The 21,535-nt window shown below is 38.6% G+C and overlaps 3 protein-coding genes across 5 annotated transcripts in view; 1 reads left to right on the forward strand and 2 right to left on the reverse strand.

Annotated features, from left to right (window-relative positions):
• Window positions 1–2,107, reverse strand: part of ptprna (protein tyrosine phosphatase receptor type Na) — a 33,472-nt gene extending 31,365 nt beyond the window's left edge. For 2 of the 3 annotated variants that reach the window (XM_026272289.1, XM_026272287.1), the window contains exon 1: window positions 1,678–1,753. In XM_026272289.1, coding sequence (XP_026128074.1) covers window positions 1,678–1,753 — 76 coding nt within the window. Of the gene's footprint in view, window positions 1–1,677 lie in introns of all 3 variants that reach the window. The other variant, XM_026272290.1, reaches the window with a different exon arrangement.
• Window positions 2,108–5,838: 3,731 nt separating this feature from the next.
• Window positions 5,839–11,775, forward strand: LOC113108885 (desmin-like). The gene is made up of 9 exons (XM_026272293.1): window positions 5,839–6,392; window positions 7,981–8,041; window positions 8,158–8,253; window positions 9,064–9,225; window positions 9,329–9,454; window positions 9,793–10,013; window positions 10,120–10,163; window positions 10,661–10,761; window positions 11,397–11,775. The coding sequence occupies exons 1-9, from the start codon at window positions 5,839–5,841 to the stop codon at window positions 11,436–11,438; spliced, it is 1,407 nt and encodes a 468-aa protein (XP_026128078.1). The 3' UTR covers window positions 11,439–11,775.
• A 5,450-nt stretch (window positions 11,776–17,225) lies between these two features.
• The window catches only part of LOC113108886 (transmembrane protein 198-B-like), a 46,049-nt gene continuing 41,739 nt past the window's right edge, over window positions 17,226–21,535 (reverse strand). Inside the window, exons 4-5 of the mRNA XM_026272294.1 lie at window positions 19,172–19,419; window positions 17,226–19,069 (exon numbers count right to left, since the gene is read on the reverse strand). Of these exons, the coding sequence (XP_026128079.1) occupies window positions 18,917–19,069; window positions 19,172–19,419 (401 nt within the window). The 3' untranslated portion in view covers window positions 17,226–18,916. The remainder of the gene's footprint in view (window positions 19,070–19,171; window positions 19,420–21,535) is intronic.

Here is a 21,535-nt window from a genome sequence, read left to right on the forward strand (position 1 = left end):
CATCCAATTTAAGCTGATTAGACGAGCTTTTACTTTTATAGCTAGATGGGCTATAAAATGTGATTCCGTTTACCTGGGATTCTGAATGATCCATGTTGATCTATTTCAAGTGTGAAAAGCTGTACCATTTGTTAAAATAATGAATAAATAAAATAAAAGAAAAGAATACAAAATATTGAATGACTATGAATTATATTGAAGAGTGAAGGTTACTAAACACAGGTCTGACAAACAGCTATTTTTGAAACACACTCCAGTTTACGTTGACAAAAATGGGAAGTGTAAAGCCTGTTCATTATTCACAGTTATTCTGTACTAGGAACTTGTGAACTGCTGATTTAGAAATGGAACAGAATGTGGTGTTAACCTCTCATTTCCACTTTCCACTGATGACTTATCACATCAGTGAAAATCACCATGGCAGAGTTTGACTCATGCTGGATTAATGATTAAAAGCACACTGGATTCTTGTAAACACCAGCCATTGCCAGAGTTTAGTCTCAGACAAACAGGTGCACATCTAAACTCAAACTGAAATACTTATTATTTAATATGTTAAGATAATAAGCAATATGTTTGCACAAAATAATCCAATCAAGTTGTCAGTGTAAATTTGTATCAGGCTAAAGCAGCAATAACTTTTACTCTAACAAAGACCCTGTTTGTCAATAACTAAATCAACATTCGCCCTCAGATGGAATGAGAATAAATATTACAATGAATGAGACAAAACTCTAGCAAAAAGTCCAGAAATATTACAAATGTAAATTATTAAGATGTAAACAAATAACTAGATGTATAGATGCTTTCATGGCGCTGCTTTTTATTTACACAAAACTAAAATCAGCATCTGAGCCGGTTTAGAGCAGCCTTAACCAGGCTGTCCAGAAAAAAAAAAAAAAAAAAAAAAAATCCCAACATCCCAACGTTTTTTCAACATCTCACTGAAACCGTCGTCCATTAAATAAACTGAGAGTGCAATCAAGAGACTATTGAACATTTAAATTAATGTGTAAGACGTAGGAGAAATATTTACAAATGGGCCACTCCTCCAATGTCGCCGGCGTGTCGCCAAGGATACAGAGAAGAGTGATTTCTATTGGTCAGAGCAGGGATGGAGCGTAAAGAGTATTTCTGTTAACCTTTTAATGCTTGCATAGAGGAGGATAGTGTATATTGAATGATATACAACAAAACATAAAGTGGATAGTTGCTTTCAAAATAAACAAATATGAAAATTGACCCTCTCCATGGTGCTGAAATGATGCTCTTTACCGGACGACTCTTCGTTTCCATACTGTCCTTTCCCACCAGTTGCATGATAAAACTGGAAGCACTTAAATTACGTATACAATACTTGTGATGCATGTTTACGGTGCGATGTGTTCACAGTGTCAATAAGAAACAAACACTAATATTCTCAAAAAGTGGTTTTAAAATAATGGCACGTATATCTGTAACATGATCCCACATGTCACAAAATACACCAAACTGCCCACGAGTAGAATTATTTGTTGTAAAGTATATAAATAAATGTGGCCACATTGTAATTGTCATAGGCCTAAACAACCACACCAATGCACGTCAGTGCACTGCACAACGAAAACTGACATTCTTTCAAATCGATTTTCATTATATTTCTCAAATACTTTATTTTCTAGCGATGCTAAAACCTACCGTATTTGCCTGCCATCCCAAGCTGGCAGAATACGGACATCAAAAGCAGGGCTCTCCATACTCGTGGATGCATCATATTAACTATCCACGGGATTGAATCGGCACGCGTTGTTTTATCGCCCTCCGTCTAGATTAAATCCACATTTTGTCTGTCGGTGCCGCAGGCTTGTGCTTAACGCTCGTAGCACTGGTGATTGACGCGTCAGGTAAGAGAAATTAACTGTGGGCTTTCGTTTTAAGCAAGAATAAACATACAGAGACATTAACGAATGCACTGAATTTCTGGTGCGGATCTGGAGCCGGAATCACGATCTTCCTTCATCGATGTGGCGGGGACCCGCAATTACGTCATAGAGAGACCAGGAGGTTTGTGAAGAGTCTTGCGTGCAAAATGAAGGAAGGGAGCTAGAGCCCTATACATCGGAGTCCTGGTTCACATATGAAATGAAAGAGTGGGCAGGATGTGTGACTGTCTGTTAGTTATAACACTGACTGCAGAAGATGCGGTTATAGTTTTCCGACCCCTACGAAGAGACTGAGGTGAAACATAACATTTCACTGAGGAAAGAACTGATATCAAGTGAATCCCAGGCAAATTCATGTTCAATGACAAATGCTGATTGTTAGCCACACATCTTAAGGAAACGTGTTTTTGTGTTCATATGCAATAAACCCCTTATGAAATTAACCTTTTTTTTTTTCTTCTTCTTTTTTTACAAAACCATTGTTAAATTTCGTAAGGGCTGGTCTCAAATAGCAATAATTTTATGCAGGTGTAGAGCAAGTAGACCGAGTGGATATTTTACAATGAAAACAAACTAATATCACAATTGATGTAAAGCCAATTTGGCACCGTTTCTGTTGCTTGCATTTGTGGTATAAGAAACCAATGTAATGTACATCATGTTTACATCACCATTATCTAGCACCAATTGAGATAGTAAAGTAACAACAAAACACGTCATTCTGACATGGAGATGCACCGGTTAAGCTGAGCTGTGGTGCCACCAACTGTCCGGATATTGTCAGTGCAGTATTTTTCTCATATACACTACATTGCTTTGCCATTAGACTGTTTCAATACACTTTCAAAATAGTGGCCATATGATGTACTATATATATATATATATATATATATATATATATATATATATATATATATATATATATATATGTTTTATATAATTTATTTATTATTATAATTATTTTGCACAATATTTAGCTCCACAACAAAATGTTCAAAAAATGTACTTGTGAAGGCCTAATGAAATTTGGCCTCAAGCATATAGCTATATATATGTCAGCAATTTCTGTAAATGTTTTATAGTGGAACCCTTGCATATTTAACCTTTAAAACTCTGTCCCAAAATCTCGCCATGTTCCCCTTTACTCCCTCGGCGTGGCATTTCACCTTGTTGGAATCTGTGTATGTCTGTTTGGGGGGTTGCTAAGGCAGCCAGAGGGAGTTTTTGAAAGACAACCTACTGGGCAGCTCCCACCACTTCCCATAAACCCTACCCACATGTGGTTTCACATGTCCCGCCATTTGGACACCACATTAGCAGACATGTTTTAGTCAAATGTCTTATTCAGCAACTCACTAAAACAAAGCAATTACCTCAGTTTCTTTAGATTCTGTTAGTAATTAATTTTTTATGGCACTATTATCTAAAATACAACAAACAAACATTTCTCATTTTCTATATTTAATATTCAGTTTATTAAATGTATTAAAAACAGCTATGCATGCATATTAACTGATAGACATTATGACATTTATCTTACTTGAATAAATAGATTTGACAGCTGTTATTGAAGCACTGCTGAATTTCTGTTGTGGTTACCTGGCAACATAAACTCCATGTGTTTTGACCCCGTCAGAATCATCTTCCCACCTGACACATGCCTGTCCCGGAATTGCTCTGTAACCTAGGAATTTTTAGAGGCTGCTCTCATAGTGTGCCGAAAATAGATTCGATTATAAGGTTAATGGTGAAGCATTGCGATGATGAAACACATTTGTCAGGTTAAATTGAGATCTTAAATGGTAATGTTGCTGTTTTTGATAAAAAAAATCTGACATTTGAATGACTACCCTAACAGGAAGTAACTATACACTAAAAATGTTGGGTTGTTTCAACCCAACACACACACACACACACACACACTTTTTGTATACATTGCTTTTGTGCATTCAATTAAATAAATTTTTTTTTTATTAATTAATTCTCACCGGTGCTGGCCTGGGTTTGCTGAAAATAATGAACTAACGGAAAGATGGTGTTTAATTGCAAGGGTTCAATTTGCATTGTTTGAGTTCCTTGAGGCACTTTTAGACACCAGAGACAAAGATCACAATACATTCCATTCACACAGATACATTCAGAGATATACAGTATGTAAAAGATTTAACTCATGTTCCAATAACATTTACACATTTGTAAACAAGGCTAAAAAAAGTATTTTGAGATCGTTGAGTCTCTGCCCCATCAAGTCTACTCTTTTTCCAAGAGGCCCTTAGGAAAGCAGCCTGGTGACAGTGTTCAGCCTGGAAGTCTATTAATAACTATGACAGCAGCTGTGGAGTAACATCGGCCTTTCGCGCACTATGGTTAGCTTGGGGAACAGCCAGAACTACGGGAGCTGGAGTGACAGAGATTGCATTTGGTATATTTGATGACACAGATACACAGTTACATTACTCTGATTTCCCAGATGCAATGTAGGAGTTTATGACACACACGAAAAACAAAAAACTAATTAAGAACATTCCATCATTGAAATGTGGTACAGTATATCTAAAATACTAAGCCATCCTCTTATGACTGCAGACTATTTAATATACCTGAAGGCATTTAATTGCAAAAAAATACATTAGAATATTAGATGAACTGACAGTTTAAGGCCAGAGAAATACATTTCACACAATTCAAAAAAAGCAACATACAAAAGCTTCAATTAAATCCATACTAATCTGGACATCATTTAGCATTATGATAGTAAAAACAAGTATAGCACATATTTAATCAACACAAATGTATAAAAACATATATTATTTACTTATAACTCAAAATGTCACAAAATGAATCATGATTGGGTTGTAATTTGTGTTTAAAAAAGCAAAACCTAAATAGCGACAGTTCACACAAAAATGAAACATCTATTAACATTTACTCACCCTCATGTCAACCCCAACCGGTAGTATTGCAGTTAAGAAATATAACAACACCGTCCCATTGATCTTCACTGCATGGACAAAAAAAACACAGAACTATTTTTCAAACTACATAATTTTATGTTCCCTGAAGAAAAAAAGTCATACACGTTCCATACAACATGAAGGTGGAATAAATGATAACAAAATTGATTTGAGCATCTGTTTTTTAGAGGAAAATGTTGCATAAGCTCAGATCAATATGACAAGATGTACGATCAATCAGTTCCAAATGAAATACAAAGCCTGTGCAGGAACACAACAAGGATAACAATGTGGGAAAAAGTCCAAAAAAAGCATAAAATGATCTATAATATTTTACTTGTTATACCCTATGTGATAAAAGTCAATACTTTTTAGTTAAATACAATACAATTAACGTCTTTTGAAAATAAGAAAATGACTGGAGTACACCGTGAGGGTTAAATCTTATTTCAGATTCAAATAATATTTTAACTAGAAGACTGGCTTAAAAGAGACGCAAACTTTAGTTATTTGTGCAGAAGTGAAAGACAAAGTTAGAAATTATTGTTGAAAAGAAAACTAACTTAATCATAAAAATGGCAACCCTTTCAAATTGAACATTTTAAATGTAAAATTCTCAAAGAAGTATTAGTTTTACGGTGGTAAAATAGATCTTTCTGGTAAGCATCCTCTTGTGTGAAAAAAAAATGACAGCATATACGTGACGTGATCTGTGCCACCTCATGCTCCACCCAGCTGCTGGAAACCAGACCTTCACGACAGCTGAGGAAGCAAGGTTTAGAAAAGAGAAAGCCAAGTGGCCACCGTGTCTGGTGATAACAGTGACAGAAAAATGTGGGTGGGGGCAGACGGGGTGCTAGCTACACTATATATAGTTCAGCTTCACTGCTTGACCCTCATTCTACCACACAGCCTTCAGCGAACTGGCATTTGCACACCATTCAAACCTTAGACCCCCAGTCATGAGCAAGTCATATTCAGCTTCAGCCGAGACGGCTTCCTCTTACCGCCGTACCTTCGGCTCCGGCCTGGGCTCCTCCATATTCTCTGGCCATGGAGGTTCTTCTGGATCCTCTCGTATGTCCTCCAAAGTGTATGAAGTCAAGTCCTCCTCTTCTCCCATTTTTTCCAGCCAGCGCGCATCCAGGGCTTCATTTGGTGGTGGATCAATGGTCCGTTCCTATGCAGGCCTTGGTGAGAAGCTGGACTTCAATCTGGCCGACGCCGTGAACCAAGACTTCCTCAATACACGCACTAGTGAGAAGGCAGAGCTGCAACATCTCAACGACCGTTTCGCCAGCTACATCGAGAAGGTGCGCTTCCTAGAGCAGCAGAACCAAGCCTTGTCTGTGGAGATCGAACGTCTGCGGGGCCGCGAGCCCACGCGCATCGCAGAGATGTACGAGGAGGAGATGAGAGAGCTGCGCAGACAGGTGGATGCACTGACCAATCAGAGGTCCCGCATTGAGATAGAGAGGGACAACCTGGCCGATGACCTGCAGAAACTAAAACAGAGGTGAGACCTTCAAGAATTATTTACGTCTATGCATTCTAAATCACTAAATGTAGACCGAATTGTGTTCATCATCACTAAAGTTTGAGGTAACTGGATGTTGCCATAATTGTTGACCAGACAAAAGCGCTGATCTTCAATATCCAGACAGTATCTCTTACTGGTATTGTGTTGAAGTGATATGGTCTATTTAATTTATGGAGCATCCATGGAACTTTTCCATTCCACAAAAGGTTCTATAGATTATGTTCTTCACACTAAGAAAGAAAAGAACGATTCTTTTAAGAACGGTTCAGTGAGAGGTTCTTTGGGGAACCAAAAATGGTTCTTCTATTGCATTGCCACAAAAAAAACTAAAAACATTTAGCATCTTTATTTTTAGTTGTGAATGTAGGTCCTAGAAGAAGTCAGATAGTCATGATGGTGCTCGTAACGTATGTCATTAATTGGGGAAAGACATGAAAAAGTGCATTAGACATCTGCAATTCTTAACTGCTAAACTTCTCCCCAACATTCTACAACAATATAATTAGAATGCATTCATGTTCTCCAACAATGAAATCATGGCCAGATTTCTAGAACTCAAGCACTTGACATGAAACAGAGACCACAGGAAAGACAGAGGTCAGGACCACCTCAGAGGTAAAGACAACATTAATGCAAGAATGCTTATGACAGGGTATACAGTAACAAGTAGTAACCACTGGTGTAACTCATGTCTGTGTATGATGTTGGAAAGACTAAGAGTGTTATTCCTGTTTGCAAAAGAACCCAGAGTCACATTACACATTGCTCAGATTAGACTGCTATTATTAGCCTCTTCAATATACCCCCCAGCACTGCAGAGAATGTATGTTCTTAAAAATAACCCTTATCTCACTTAGTGTGTGTGTGTGTGTGTGTGTGTGTGAGTGAGTACATTGCACTCAAGGGACCCGCAACCACCCCACGTTAAAAGCTTACCAACAGCAAGTTTTATTCAAATATATTGTTCAAAGTGAACCTGATGGTTCAAATTATATAACACAACACATTTTATGACTTGCAGCTATAGCTATAAGTTATTGCTACCCAGCACTGTATGAAAAAAAAAACTAAAATACTTTATTAGTATTTTAGCTCTCCATTTCATTTTGGAGCCCACAGGGCTTAAAAAATCTGTATGATTTATACCACAACTACTTTCATCTCTATGATGAAAATCTCAGATGCCATCCGACGGCCAACAATTGCATTCATGAAACCTGATATGTGCCACATTAACAACATGCCACTTTCAAAAGACTCAGGGATGTTTATATTAAACCTGAGCCTTGTGTGGCTCCAAGCAGTATGTGAGAATATAAAGTTCTGTCTTGATGTCTGTGCATGAAGGAACGACAACTTCTCTCAGTATATCTCAAATATGGAGAACACCCAGGACAACTTGGCCAATAGAACAGGCTCTATTTCTGCCCATGTAGAAATTTTAATATAACAAAGACCATCTTGTTTAGACCGTAAAGTCTTAATAGAGCACTTTAATAAGTATGTTAAGTCAAATGATTACTTCAAAATTATTTGAAGACTCTAATATCTCTTTCTTCCACAGACTTCAAGAGGAGATCCACCAGAAAGAGGAAGCTGAGAACAACCTCTCTGCTTTTAGAGCTGTATGTTCTTGACATCACCTTTAGTGTTTGGCTAATATTTAAGAAGGTTTCTTGGGGTGAAACATATAACACAAGACCAAAACTTAAGCTTCCTGTTGTACTCCTGCTTTATGTAGGATGTAGATGCTGCCACTCTGGCCAGGCTGGACCTGGAAAGACGTATTGAGGGTCTTCATGAAGAGATTGCATTCCTCAAAAAGATCCATGAGGAGGTTTGTATACATCTACAATTACATTTCTCAACATCTTCCAAAACTATACGTGACTAACTGTTCATCTCTTTCACTGTCTCTGTCTGCAACCTCCCCCACTCTCGTACCCAGCATACAACACGTACACTGACCTTTTACTCACGAGGCTTTGAAGTCAAGTTCTTTAAATGCCCTCTCTGCTTTTTATTTGACAAGCATGGATAAAATGGTCACATGTGTGTCTGTTTGCGTGTCAGCTGCACACTGACAGTGAGGGGGCAGTGTGAAGCTGTGGAACAGATGCATCCCTATAATTAAACAGAGACAGATTTTCTGAGACGCAGCTGTGAGAAGGGCGGTGGATAAAGAAAAAGGTCTTACAAGGCCACAGAGTCCTACAATTACACATAGCTAGCAAAGATTACAGCTAAACTCTTAAAAATAAATGCTCCAAAGGGTGTTTTCACAGCAATGCAGTTGTTGAACCATTTTGGGAACCTTTCAGCCATGAGTTCTTAAAAGAACCAACATTTTAATAATCTAAAGAACACTTTTACACTATACCTTTTGTGAAGTTGAAAGGTTCCATTGATGTTAAAGGTTCTTCATGGAACCATCAATGCCAATGCTTTATTTTTAAAAGTATGAGTTTTATACACTTAACATTCAACATCTGAGATTCCCTTGGAAAAGTTACATTAATTTTCCCCTTTAGTCTCAACAATGACATTGACTTGTTTCATACACCCATCAAGCCTCAACTTGTCAAGTGAAATGACAATACATAAGCATGCTCTGAAGCCATGTCTCTCTCTCTACCTTTTCTTTTAGGAGATCCGGGAGCTGCAAAACCAGATGCAGGAGAGTCAGGTGCAGATCCAAATGGACATGTCCAAACCAGACCTGACTGCCGCCCTCAGGGACATCCGCATGCAGTACGAGGCTATCGCTGCCAAGAATATCGGAGAAGCTGAGGAATGGTACAAGTCTAAGGTCTGTATCAGAGGACAAGCACACAAAGGCTATACTGAGATCTGTGTATCTAGACTGAAAGTCGCCAGGTGTTTGAGATTAAACATTTTGTTTTCACCAACAGGTGTCAGATCTGAACCAGGCGGTAAATAAGAATAATGATGCTCTCAGACAGGCCAAGCTGGAGACCATGGAGTTCCGTCACCAGCTCCAGTCCTACACTTGTGAGATCGACTCTCTCAAGGGCACCGTAAGTCCTTAAAGATTCTGTGCATGCAGGGCTCTAAGCCGAGTTATTATTTCCCAGCCAAAACAAGTATTAGCTGAGCCTCAGCACACCTGAATCCATCTTATTACCAATTATGAAGTCTTTAGTATGTTTCCCCAGGTGCTCAATGAACAAATTTGATTCAGCAAAGCGCTAGTAATAACACACAGTAGCTCAAGAAATATCTCCTGGAACTCATCCGCAGTTTTTATTAATACTCCACTAAAGAATGAATAAATTCTTCCCTCTGTACATCAGTTTCACCCTACGTCTTTTATTTACTTCTCGCTTTCTCCATCTTTTTGTCATTCCTTCTGCAGAATGAGTCTTTGATGAGGCAAATGAGGGAGATGGAGGAGAGGACGGGTCGTGAGGCCGGTGGTTTTCAGGACACCATTGCCCGCCTTGAGGCTGACATCGCAAAAATGAAGGATGAGATGGCTCGCCATCTCCGAGAGTACCAGGATCTGCTGAATGTTAAGATGGCACTTGATGTGGAGATTGCCACCTACAGGAAGCTTCTGGAAGGAGAGGAGAGCAGGTAAGAGATAGAAAGTATTTACACACACTTAAATTGCTAATTGCTCCCTTAACTGATGTCACAAAGCTTTATTTAATGTGATTTTTATTGTTTTTCGTATTTTTAGGATCACGATGCCTGTGCAGTCCTTCTCTACCTTGAGTTTCAGAGGTGGGTTCTTCACAAGAAAAACTACATTTACACTTCTTAAAGGGACAGTTCACCTACAAAAATTACAGTTTCGTCTATAGTTCTAAATATATGACACATATATGATTTATTTTGTGCAATAGTTTTTGTCCATACAATGAAAGTCATTGGGGTTTTGAAACAATGTTGCAAACCACTGACTCATCTTAATAACAGTAGAAAGTAGAAAGGTTTGAACCAACATGAAGGTTAAAAAAAAATGAAACAATTATAGCCTGAATGCACTGTTGGTCACTTTTGATAAAAGTGTCTGCTAAATGCATAAATGTTAAATGGTTGAATAGAGATTTTTGACCAAGGCTTCACAAGGGGGGATATTTTTTTAATATCCTGACCTCTCTTCCTGCTTTGTTGTGTTTGAGCACCTCAGCTTATTTTGATATCAATAATGCAGTATGTATGTGTTTACAATGTGCGGGTGAGTTTAATGATGCCGTGGTTGTGAATTGTTGCCATAGAGACAAGCCCAGAGCAGCACCACCAGCAACAACAGCGTGCATCTGAAGTCCACTCCAAGAAAACAGTTCTGATCAAGACTATTGAGACCCGAGATGGAGAGGTAACAAACACACAAACAAACACTCGCTAACAGGCCAGTAATTGCTTGATATTGTAATTTATGGATTTTACAGGCTGTCTAACCTCATATTCGTGTTATACACAAACACACACACACGTAGGCTATAGTATATGCGTGCATTTAATAATTATCATTAAAATAATTTTTTTGTTTTACTCTAGACTAGGACAAGCGAGGGCATGAGTGCCCTCAGTGCTCAGTGTGTAAGTTTAGCCATGACTCAACTCTCTTTTTCCAAAAAAAGTCATGTTCCCTATTAACCGGCACTGGATTTCACTCCAGAATCCTCCAGTTTATAAGTGTATCACTTTTAATATCAGTTTTCTGCTCTGCTGAATGTCATTGTTTCTGCACAGCACATATGAAGTTCATTAATCAAAGAATGTGTTCTTGCTCTAGCCCAGTATTGATTTAGAGCAGGAAATGAACCGTTTTAATTTATAGAAACGCCTCTTCCAACTGTCTCTGTTCCTTATTACTGAGTATCAACCATTCACTTTAAAGCGCTTTTCTGTTTTCCCAACATGTTTATGCGGCCATCTGTGCATGTGAATCATCTGTATCCTGTTCAGACACCGTCGCTCTAGTCATTTCCCTTTTCTCTCCCTCTTTAGGTCGTCAGTGAGTCCACACAGCACCAGCAGGACATCATGTAAAGCCTATGAAACAGATTGAGTTTCATAAAATCCCTTATCCTAACTTAAATGTTCACTGATGGCCTCAGGCTTTTTATGTACTCGCCCAGTATTGCCATGACCCATTACTGCATATGTGGAGGACACAGACAAAAGGGAAAAGTGAGCTGAAGAACAAGAGGGAGAACGAGCAAAATGGCATAATATGCATACTGCCTGTGGCCAGTTGATCTCAGAGTTTTTGTTGACATGAATGTATGTGTGGTAGGGTCATATCTGAGAAGCTGTGTTCCACTGCTACAAAATGACAACATAAACTGCACGGTATTTTCTTGCAATAAAATTGAAGGCCTCTGTACTTTTGGATTAATCTCATACATAGTAGTAACATGTTTTAAGTCAATTTACTACAAAAGACAAATCATATGCACCATGTTTTCCTTCTATAAAATTTACGGCTTTTGTAATTTTGGATTAATCTCACATTAAAATAAATAATAATAATTAATTTTAAGTATTTGCTACAAAAAAGACAACAATACACTCCACTGTGTTTTACTTCAATAAAATTGCAGTCTCCTGTGATTTTGGGTTCTCATGCTAAATATAGGTTATAGTAATATAATGTATAGCATTTTTCAATAGAAATCTATTTCTATTTTATTAGACAACAACACTGCCTTAAAATCTTGGCTATAAAAAAAAGATATTGAACAGCAATATAAACTGTTGATGCAAAACATTAACACATACTGACCTTTTGTAAATACAGAGTATATTAAATGTATTATTAAATAGCCTTCTGTGCAAAATAAATATAGTAAAATAATTATTAAATGACAAAACATGTCATTACAGTAAACTGAAAATTGTAATTAATAAATTTCATAAAATTACCATTTTCATTTATGAAAACACCCGTATAGAGTATAGTCTAAACTTGACAAAAAAATGCTTGAACTAGGTCTAGTATGCACCTGCTAGAGATCCAAACAAATCACAACAGGGAATAAACTGACAGGCTGAGTAAACCATGCTGAGATTTCACAGTAAAATACCACCTTCTGTCCTAACTCAGCCTCCAGCTCTTTGTTCCTGAGGCGAAGGCAGTCACGTGCAGACTCACCACACTGTAACCTTCACTCTATCACCTTACAGTCCCCTCACTTTATACTGACAGGTTATGACGTATCATCATAACCTTAATGAGACTCTTTTATTAGCGTTAACTCTGACCTTTAGAAAGCCTCCTGGGCTGAGTTGTGTTTTATGCTTGCATGTCTGTCTCTGTGTCGGTGTAAGTTAGGTTTAAAAATAAAATGAAAACAGAGTAATGCTGCTGCTAGCTGGAGAAATCAAAACCTTTAAACTTGGATTCATCTTTGAATTAAACTTCCCTGCAATGTTGAGACAACTGATTAAAATGAATCCAATTTGAATATAATTAATTTTAATCTAATTATATTGATATAATTTGCCACAAAGTACCCCAAAGATACAGACATGAACCAGCATGCAGTCTTTTATCACCAGATTAAAAAAAAAAACACAAAAAAGGAACTACTGTCACTGGGGCGGTATCTGGACTTCAGGGCATTCGCTGCCATTAACCCCGGGTTATCATCATTCTAAACCCTGCTTCCAGTCCTTGATTCTGATTGGTTGAGCTGTGTTCAAAGCTGTTTTCTTTGTTTCTGTGTTGCACGGCAACCACTTTGTTGCAGCCATACAGTCATGGAGACTGTCCTCGCTGCAGCCTGTAGCACTTGCAGTCATGGCCAAAAGTTTGCTGCTTAAGCTGTTCTGGTGTTCATTCACATTATTTCTAGATTATTGTGCAGAGTGATAAGATGCATTTTAAATAATTACTAAAAGCTTCATAGGCCAAAAAAATTACTTTTCACAAAATAAACCAATAAATAAATAAAATTGTTTGTATATAATTTCAGTTTTTTTGATCCTGTCACAAAATGACCTGCTAACATTAATTGACTAATCATATCAGCAGCACACGTGAAAGTGTGAATGAGTTCTACTAATTAGAAAAAAGTGTAAGTGCAGATTGATGGAGTGAAGAAATGCTTCCATTCATTGTGTTCTTGTTAGTAATGGTTACCTACAAAGAAATGCATGCAGCCATCATCGCTTTGCATAAAAATGGCCTTGCATGCAAGGAAATTGCTACAAATAATATTTCACCTGAAAGAACCATTTACCGGCTCTACAAGAACTTGAAGGTGAGAGGTTCGACTGCAGTGAAGTCTTCAGGACATCCAGAGTGTCCAGCAAGCACCAGGACCATCTCCTCCTGAGGAGTCTGGTACAGAATCGTGTCTCCAGCAGTGCAGAGCTTGCTCAGGAACGGCAGCAGGTTGGTGTGAGAGCATCTACATGCACAGTGAGGACAACAGCCTTGTATCAACAAGGACAACAAAGAAGCCACTTCTCTCCAAGAAACACATCAAGGAGAGATTGAAATTCTGCAGGAAGTACAAGGATTGGACAACAGAAGACTGGTGTAAAGTTATTTTCTCAGATGAAGCTCCCTTCCGACTGTTTGGGACATCTGGAAAATCAAATGTTTGGAGAAGAAAAGGTGAATGTTGCCATGAGTTCTGTGACAGTGAAGCATCCTCAGACCATCCATGTGAGTGACTTCTTCCAACGATCCATAAGTGGTTTGGTGATGATCCATGCATTTTCCAGCATGATGGAGCTTAATGTCACAAAGCAAGAGTGATAAAGAAGTGTCTTGAAGATCATTACATTGAAATTTTGGACCTGGTGCCAGGCAACTTCCCAAGATCTCAATCCCATAGAGAACCTGTGGTCAGTCCTCAAAAGGCGAGTGGGCAAGCAGAAGCCCACAAATTGTGATCAAAACAGAGAACTAATAAGACAAGAATGGATCGCCATTAGTCGGTTTTGGCCCAGAAGCTAATATCCAGCATGCCAGAGCAAATTGCAGAGGTTATGAAGAAGTGTCAACACTATATAGACCCTTTATTTATTTTACCAATAAAAGTCTTTAAACGTATATGATTATCATTATTTTTCAGTATACCACAGAAACGATGAAAAATCATCTACAAATACTGAAGCAGCAAACTTTGCGAACACAAAATGCAGATATGTATATGTATTTCTGAGGAAATATATCATTGCATTTTATTTGCTTTGTGTTATTTTGTGAAACCTTGCTATGTGTATTGAATAACTGTTTTATAAAAGCAATAAGCCCTTTAAAGCCATTGTTTACAGTGAATTTATAGCAGCTAAAATAAGGGGGTTTTAGGCACTCCACTCCGCGTCATATCTAACAACATATATATACCTGTATAGACATATACAGTCTTGTTCAAAATAATAGCAGTACAATGTGACTAACCAGAATAATCAAGGTTTTTAGTATATTTTTTATTGCTACGTGGCAAACAAGTTACCAGTAGGTTCAGTAGATTGTCAGAAAACAAACAAGACCCAGCATTCATGATATGCACGCTCTTAAGGCTGTGCAATTGGGCAATTAGTTGAAAGGGGTGTGTTCAAAAAAATAGCAGTGTCTACCTTTGACTGTACAAACTCAAAACTATTTTGTACAAACATTTTTTTTTCTGGGATTTAGCAATCCTGTGAATCACTAAACTAATATTTAGTTGTATGACCACAGTTTTTTAAAACTGCTTGACATCTGTGTGGCATGGAGTCAACCAACTTGTGGCACCTCTCAGCTGTTATTCCACTCCATGATTCTTTAACAACATTCCACAATTCATTCACATTTCTTGGTTTTGCTTCAGAAACAGCATTTTTGATATCACCCCACAAGTTCTCAATTGGATTAAGGTCTGGAGATTGGGCTGGCCACTCCATAACATTAATTTTGTTGGTTTGGAACCTAGTGTGTTTTGGGTAATTGTCTTGTTGAAACAACCATTTCAAGGGCATGTCCTCTTCAGCATAGGGCAACATGACCTCTTCAAGTATTTTAACATATGCAAACTGATCCATGATCCCTGGTATGCGATAAATAGGCCCAACACCATAGTAGGAGAAACATGCCCATATCATGATGCTTGCACCTCCATGCTTCACTGTCTTCACTGTGTACTGTGGCTTGAATTCAGAGTTTGGGGGTCGTCTCACAAACTGCCTGTGACCCTTGGACCCAAAAAGAACAATTTTACTCTCATCAGTCCACAAAATGTTCCTCCATTTCTCTTTAGGCCAGTTGATGTGTTCTTTGGCAAATTGTAACCTCTTCTGTACATGCCTTTTTTTTAACAGAGGGACTTTGCGGGGGATTCTTGAAAATAGATTAGCTTCACACAGACGTCTTCTAACTGTCACAGTACTTACAGGTAACTCCAGACTGTCTTTGATCATCCTGGAGGTGATCATTGGCTGAGTCTTTGCCATTCTGGTTATTCTTCTATCCATTTTGATGGTTGTCTTCCGTTTTCTTCCACGTCTCTCTGGTTTTGCTCTCCATTTAAAGGCATTGGAGATCATTTTAGCTGAACAGCCTATCATTTTTTGCACCTCTTTATAGGTTTTCCCCTCTCTAATCAACTTTTTAATCAAAGTACGCTGTTCTTCTGAACAATGTCTTGAACGACCCATTTTCCTCAGCTTTCAAATGCATGTTCAACAAGTGTTGGCTTTATCCTTAAATAGGGGCCACCTGATTCACACCTGTTTCTTCACACAATTGATGACCTCAGTGATTGAATGCCACACTGCTATTTTTTTGAACACACCCCTTTCAACTAATTCAACTAATTGCCCAATTGCACAGCCTTAAGAGCGTGCATATCATGAATGCTGGGTCTCATTTGTTTTCTGAGAATCTACTGAACCTACTGGTAACTTGTTTGCCACGTAGCAATAAAAAAAATACGAAAAACCTTGATTATTCTGGTTAGTCACATTGTACTGCTATTATTTTGAACAAGACTGTATATGCCTAACAACACCCCTTAGCTTGTATATACTTACTGTAATCCATGGCTTATTGCTTTATTTTAAAACAGCTGAAGGAACCTTTCTCACCTCACCTGTAAATTGGAGGTGGGGTTAGCGCCACTTTTTACCTAGCATAATGATACAGGGAAGGAGTGCTAAATTTGTTCAGTGTAAAGCAACATGATGCGGTGCTACAATTTTATGGCTTGATGCTTAGCAACAGCCTTTTCGCATGTTTTTACAGTCACGGAAACACTGCTCATTTTAAGAAGGGGTTGGGGGGGGGGGGTAGGGTGTTGAATTGCTCACCTTTGGAATCCACTGTAAAAAAAAAAAAAAAAAAATCAATTTCAGGATAGATGTTGCCTGTACATTCCTCACTCCGCAGTAATACAAAGACCACCTGCTGTGTTCATCCAATCACTGACTCCGCAAATATGCAAATAATAATGTTAAAGGGATAGTTCACTCAAAAATGAAATGTCATTAATTGTCACACAGAGATTGTGTAGCTAATAATTAAAAGTGTCTTCTAATCAAGAGAATCTAGTCCACCACAGAAGCATTATATACTGAGCTCATGAATGAAAGAGAAGCATTACCAGTTCATCTCCTCGGTCTGAGACTCAGTATATACTCATACTATCAAAAATTATGCTGTGCATCACAAAGCTACTTGAGCACGTTTTGTCTTTATTGTTGGCACATTCTTCCCACCAGTAGCTAGTTCACGCAATTAAATGCGTCTCACCCAGTGCCTCACAGGCATCTACCACCACGTTCTTTGCCATCTATCTTTTTTAAACAGCAGTGTTAAGAGGAAAATGGACACATACTCATATGTACTTGACTTCAGGAGCACAACATTTATGGTTATCAGTACTGTACAAATACATGCTCAAGAATAATAATAATAATAATGGTCAACATCAATTTAATTACAGAGTATGTAACTCCACTTGAAGTCTTAATCTAATAAATTAGAAATAAATTATAATTACAAATCACTATCAATGGGACAGTTTAAAAGACAGTTCTTCAACACACAGATGTAACCACTGATTAGAAGAAAAATATCAAATTAATCAAAGCACTAGTAATAATACAGAATCGCATGTAAGCATATTTACATTTAGACAATGTACAAAAATTTACAAGAGAGCCAATCTGTAACTTTAAAAGAAACAGTAAACAGAGGAATTTAAGCCTTTGAGCCCTTTCACTACTTCAGAGTGAGGAAAAGATTATACTTTGACTCTTCATTGCTCCGACAGCCCTGATAAACACAGACGGGAAACTGGGTGTGAAATCACCCCACATCCGAACATGAAGGTAAATCAGAAATTAAGACTCAACCCACAGTATGACAAATACTTTCACACATCCACACACACTCGAAACACAAAATACACATACAGACAGTCTCTCTCTCTCTCTCTCTCTCTCTCTATCTCTCTCTCCTTTTCATGCTTTCTACAGACACAGAACTACACTAAATCTTTTTTCTATGAGAAGTCCACCATTGTAAATCTCTTCCACCCTTCTGCGGCATCTTTCTTTAATCCTTTACAAAACTCTTCTCTTGTAGGCAAGGTCAAGGACACTTAAATCACTCACAGAATACCCCTTAAGTGTTCACAGTTACATCGTTAGGGCTCTTCTCGATGCCACAGCCCCTGAGATTTAACTGGGAGCCACCCAAACAGTCTCTAGATACTAAGCCATAAACAGAAAAACAACCAAAAACAGATTAAAGTGTACATCTACAGCACAAAAGCAATGGTGGCACTTCCCCCACATGCATTGGCTAACGATAAATGCACATTTCAGTATATGCTTGTGCAATAGGCTCAGACTGAACAGAGGTTGTGTTCACCATACATGGTTTGGGAGATTTTGTGTAGGCCCTGGCACAGAGCAGATAAAGCCATTTGAAACATTATGTAATGTCACACACCTCCTGGCCCGTGCTGTAAACACAATGTCATCTGAAACGTCTTTAAAAGGTCAGGAGGATTGAAGTTTGAATCTGTAAACTGGATGTACAAATAGTCTGTCTAGCAGAAACCATGCATGCTTTATGACAGTTTAGTCGCATAAAAGCCAAGGCCGTATTTGGTCCCGAGTTCAGATTGAACATAATGGATCTTCTTTAAAACTTCTGCTGTGGTAATGAGACCGTTCTTCTCGGACGGAGTGAAACAGCAGCCTAATTACGGGAAGATGAGCCTCGGAGGAGCAGACACACATACCACAACCATCTTCAGCAATATATAATGGAGTTAAATGCAAGAGAACAGAGCCGTACTGTGGTTAAGCATTGTTTCATAGGCATATGATCCATTTGCTGCAACTTCTCTGGCATTAAATAAAAAAATCATGGGAATACAGCAAATGGATTTAGGTATGAAAGTCCCGTCAGCCATTGTGACGGCTGAGGTAATTGCATGCTGTAAGATCTGATCCGGCTACAAAGTTTTCGGTTCCCGGAATGGTTTGCGCAGTGCAATTCCTGTTCATTAAAGGGTACAGGGTCATCCTCTCACTGCAGGGCCTGTATGGGCTGTTAGGGGCACTTGGGAGCCGTAGTCATAGTCCAAATCTACAACATGTGAGCCGCCGATCAGCCTGTCATGAGAGTAGCCCCTCCTCTCTGTACGTCTGTCACGGAAGTTCTGGATGTAACTCTAAAAGAGAAAGTAAACATGCAATCAATCTCTGAGCGATTGAAAAGATAAGCATAGGGATTCGTTTGTCAGGTTTTAGTGAGACCGATGTCTGATACTTACTGGAGAAAGTACGTCTCCATCGAAGCGGCGAATGGTGTTGGGCTTGCGGCGGTGGGTGGGCTCCGGAGGCTGGAGTTTGGGAGGAGGGTTTGGGGGATGAGGGTTGGTCTGAAGGGGGTGGTGGTACTTCTGTTGCTGTGGCGGCTGTTTCTGTGGCTTTTTCTTCTTTTTCTTTTGGCATTCCCTTATTTCTTCCTTTTGACGAATTCGCATTAACTGTACTCGTCTCTGCTGGTGATTGATGAAGACTTTAAGAAAAACAGAATTAAGAAAGATAGATATTAATGGAAGATATTTTCATACATCAGGTCATCATAACTGCAAAACAGAGGCATTTTTCTACTCTTTAAAGACACGATGCAGTGTGTATTGGCAGGGTCTCTCAAACAGTGGTCCAAAGCCAAGCTGATAAACAAACCGTTGAGTGTTTTGAAACATTCTGCCCCGCGCAGAGCTAAATCGACATTCTGTTCTCTGTCATTATTAAAAACAGACGGATTAATTCTGCCCATTCAGTCGCTCTGTTGTGCCTCAACAGCTTCGTGGACCATCTGTCAGGGAATTCATGTAATGATCTTTCTCTCCCGCTTTCCGCCTCGGAAACACTCCTCCCACCCTCACCTCTATTCTTCTGTCCCATCCTCATCACGGCCCCTTCCCCCATTCCCGCCAAACAAGGGCCCAGCTTGTAGTCATGGCAACCACCCCCAGCGCAGTTCACGCCGCCTGTTCTCCCAGTGCGCACATTAATTCTGAACACTAGTGTTTTGTTTAGCCTTGCACTTGACAACGAAAAGTAGAGTATGTAAGTGTACTTTTAAAAGAGAACTGCTCAAGGTGCTTCCTTTGTTTTTAACTTCCCACGATTCTTTTCTTATTGTGAGAGAAGTATTCTTGTTCTTAGTTATCAGACATAGACCTTGGTCAAAGTAGCACCATATTTAATTTCTGACAGTAGTGAAAACTACTAGGCTGTAAGGGATACAAGAAAATATGATCATATTACCCCAATTTTACAGTCTCTGCACTGGCTACATATTAAGTTCCGTATTAGTTACAAATTATTATTACTTACCTATAAGGCCCTCAATGTTTTAGCTCTTGCATACCTAACTTGCCTTATACCATGCTACAATCCATCATTCTCTCTACGGTCACAAAACACTGGACTTTAGCCAAGTACACTAAAGGAGGTAGAGTTTTTTCGCATTCAGCTCCCAAGCTCTGGAATAGCCTTCCTGATAATGTTCAGGGTTCAGACACACTCTCTCCGTTTAAATCTAGATTAAAAACACATCTCTTTCGCCAAGCATTTGAATAATGCATCTCATAATTTGTGACTGCAGTGCTATCTGATCAAACGTGCATTATTATTCTTTAGCTTGGGTTAAACTAATTAATTTTACTTTGTTGGAACAGCAGCTATGCTCATGATGTCTCTATTTGTTTCTCTGTTTTGCCACACAAGCTCCAGTCTGGATCCAGAACACCTGAGAAGAGATGATGCCAACCCCTCAGAGGACCTCAGATGATGCTAACCCTAAAACAACATACACAACTAACAAATATTGCTACTTACTATGCAATCACATTATAATTGCTGTTAATAGTGTTCATCGTCTGGTTGACTATGTCTTGTATTCATTTTTCAGAAAATTCCTGTCATATGCACATAAACTGACGGTCACCACTTATAAGCTACTACTAAATATTGTAGAAACTTGCTTTGCTATGATTTGTATCATAAAAAGCGCTATACAAATAAACTTGAATTGAAAAAGTACAGTGAGTTAAGTGGATTGTACTGTTGTTTAGCAACATGTTTACTGTTCAACTGACTAAACGTCTTTCTGAGAAAAAAAAAAGAGAAAACTTTACACACTTAATTTAGGTCTATAGAGGTCTACAGAGAGTGTGACTTCTACCCTTGGAAATTTCATGGCCGTGGCTACTTTCTACAAGACAGCGATGAAGCAATTTAAAAATCCCCATTCATGGATTTCAGGTCCAGGCCTTCTCAATGATCACTCTGGGACTATGGGAGCTTGTAGGCAGGGCTCAGCTGAGTCAGTCTGATCTCCACAAGATCTACCACAGGAATTAACTAGGACACCCATAAATATAAATAAATAAGCGCCAAAAACCGTATCACCTCAAAACACCCAGAATACCCAGGGGGAAGTTTCAGAAAGACAACTTGTTGTCATGAATTCCACAGAGGAATTCCTCTTTAGGGTTGTGCCGAACCCGATAGACGATAGTATCGTGTATCAATGATAGAGATATCGACGTAAGCAGATGTCTATGTCGATAGTCAAAACGATATTAGGCTCCTTCTCCCATTAATGTATTAAATAATAATAA

Source organism: Carassius auratus, chromosome 9 (assembly GCF_003368295.1).
Source record: "Carassius auratus strain Wakin chromosome 9, ASM336829v1, whole genome shotgun sequence".
NCBI classification, from domain to species: Eukaryota; Metazoa; Chordata; class Actinopteri; order Cypriniformes; family Cyprinidae; genus Carassius; species Carassius auratus.

Bases quoted from the DNA above. Each gene is read 5' to 3' on its own strand.
- LOC113108885 (XM_026272293.1), top strand. From the start codon at position 5,839: ATGAGCAAGTCATATTCAGCTTCAGCCGAGACGGCTTCCTCTTACCGC. The intron at 6,393-7,980 runs GTGAGACCTTCA...TTTCTTCCACAG, and splicing joins CTGCAGAAACTAAAACAGAG to ACTTCAAGAGGAGATCCACC. The intron at 8,042-8,157 runs GTATGTTCTTGA...TGCTTTATGTAG, and splicing joins ACCTCTCTGCTTTTAGAGCT to GATGTAGATGCTGCCACTCT.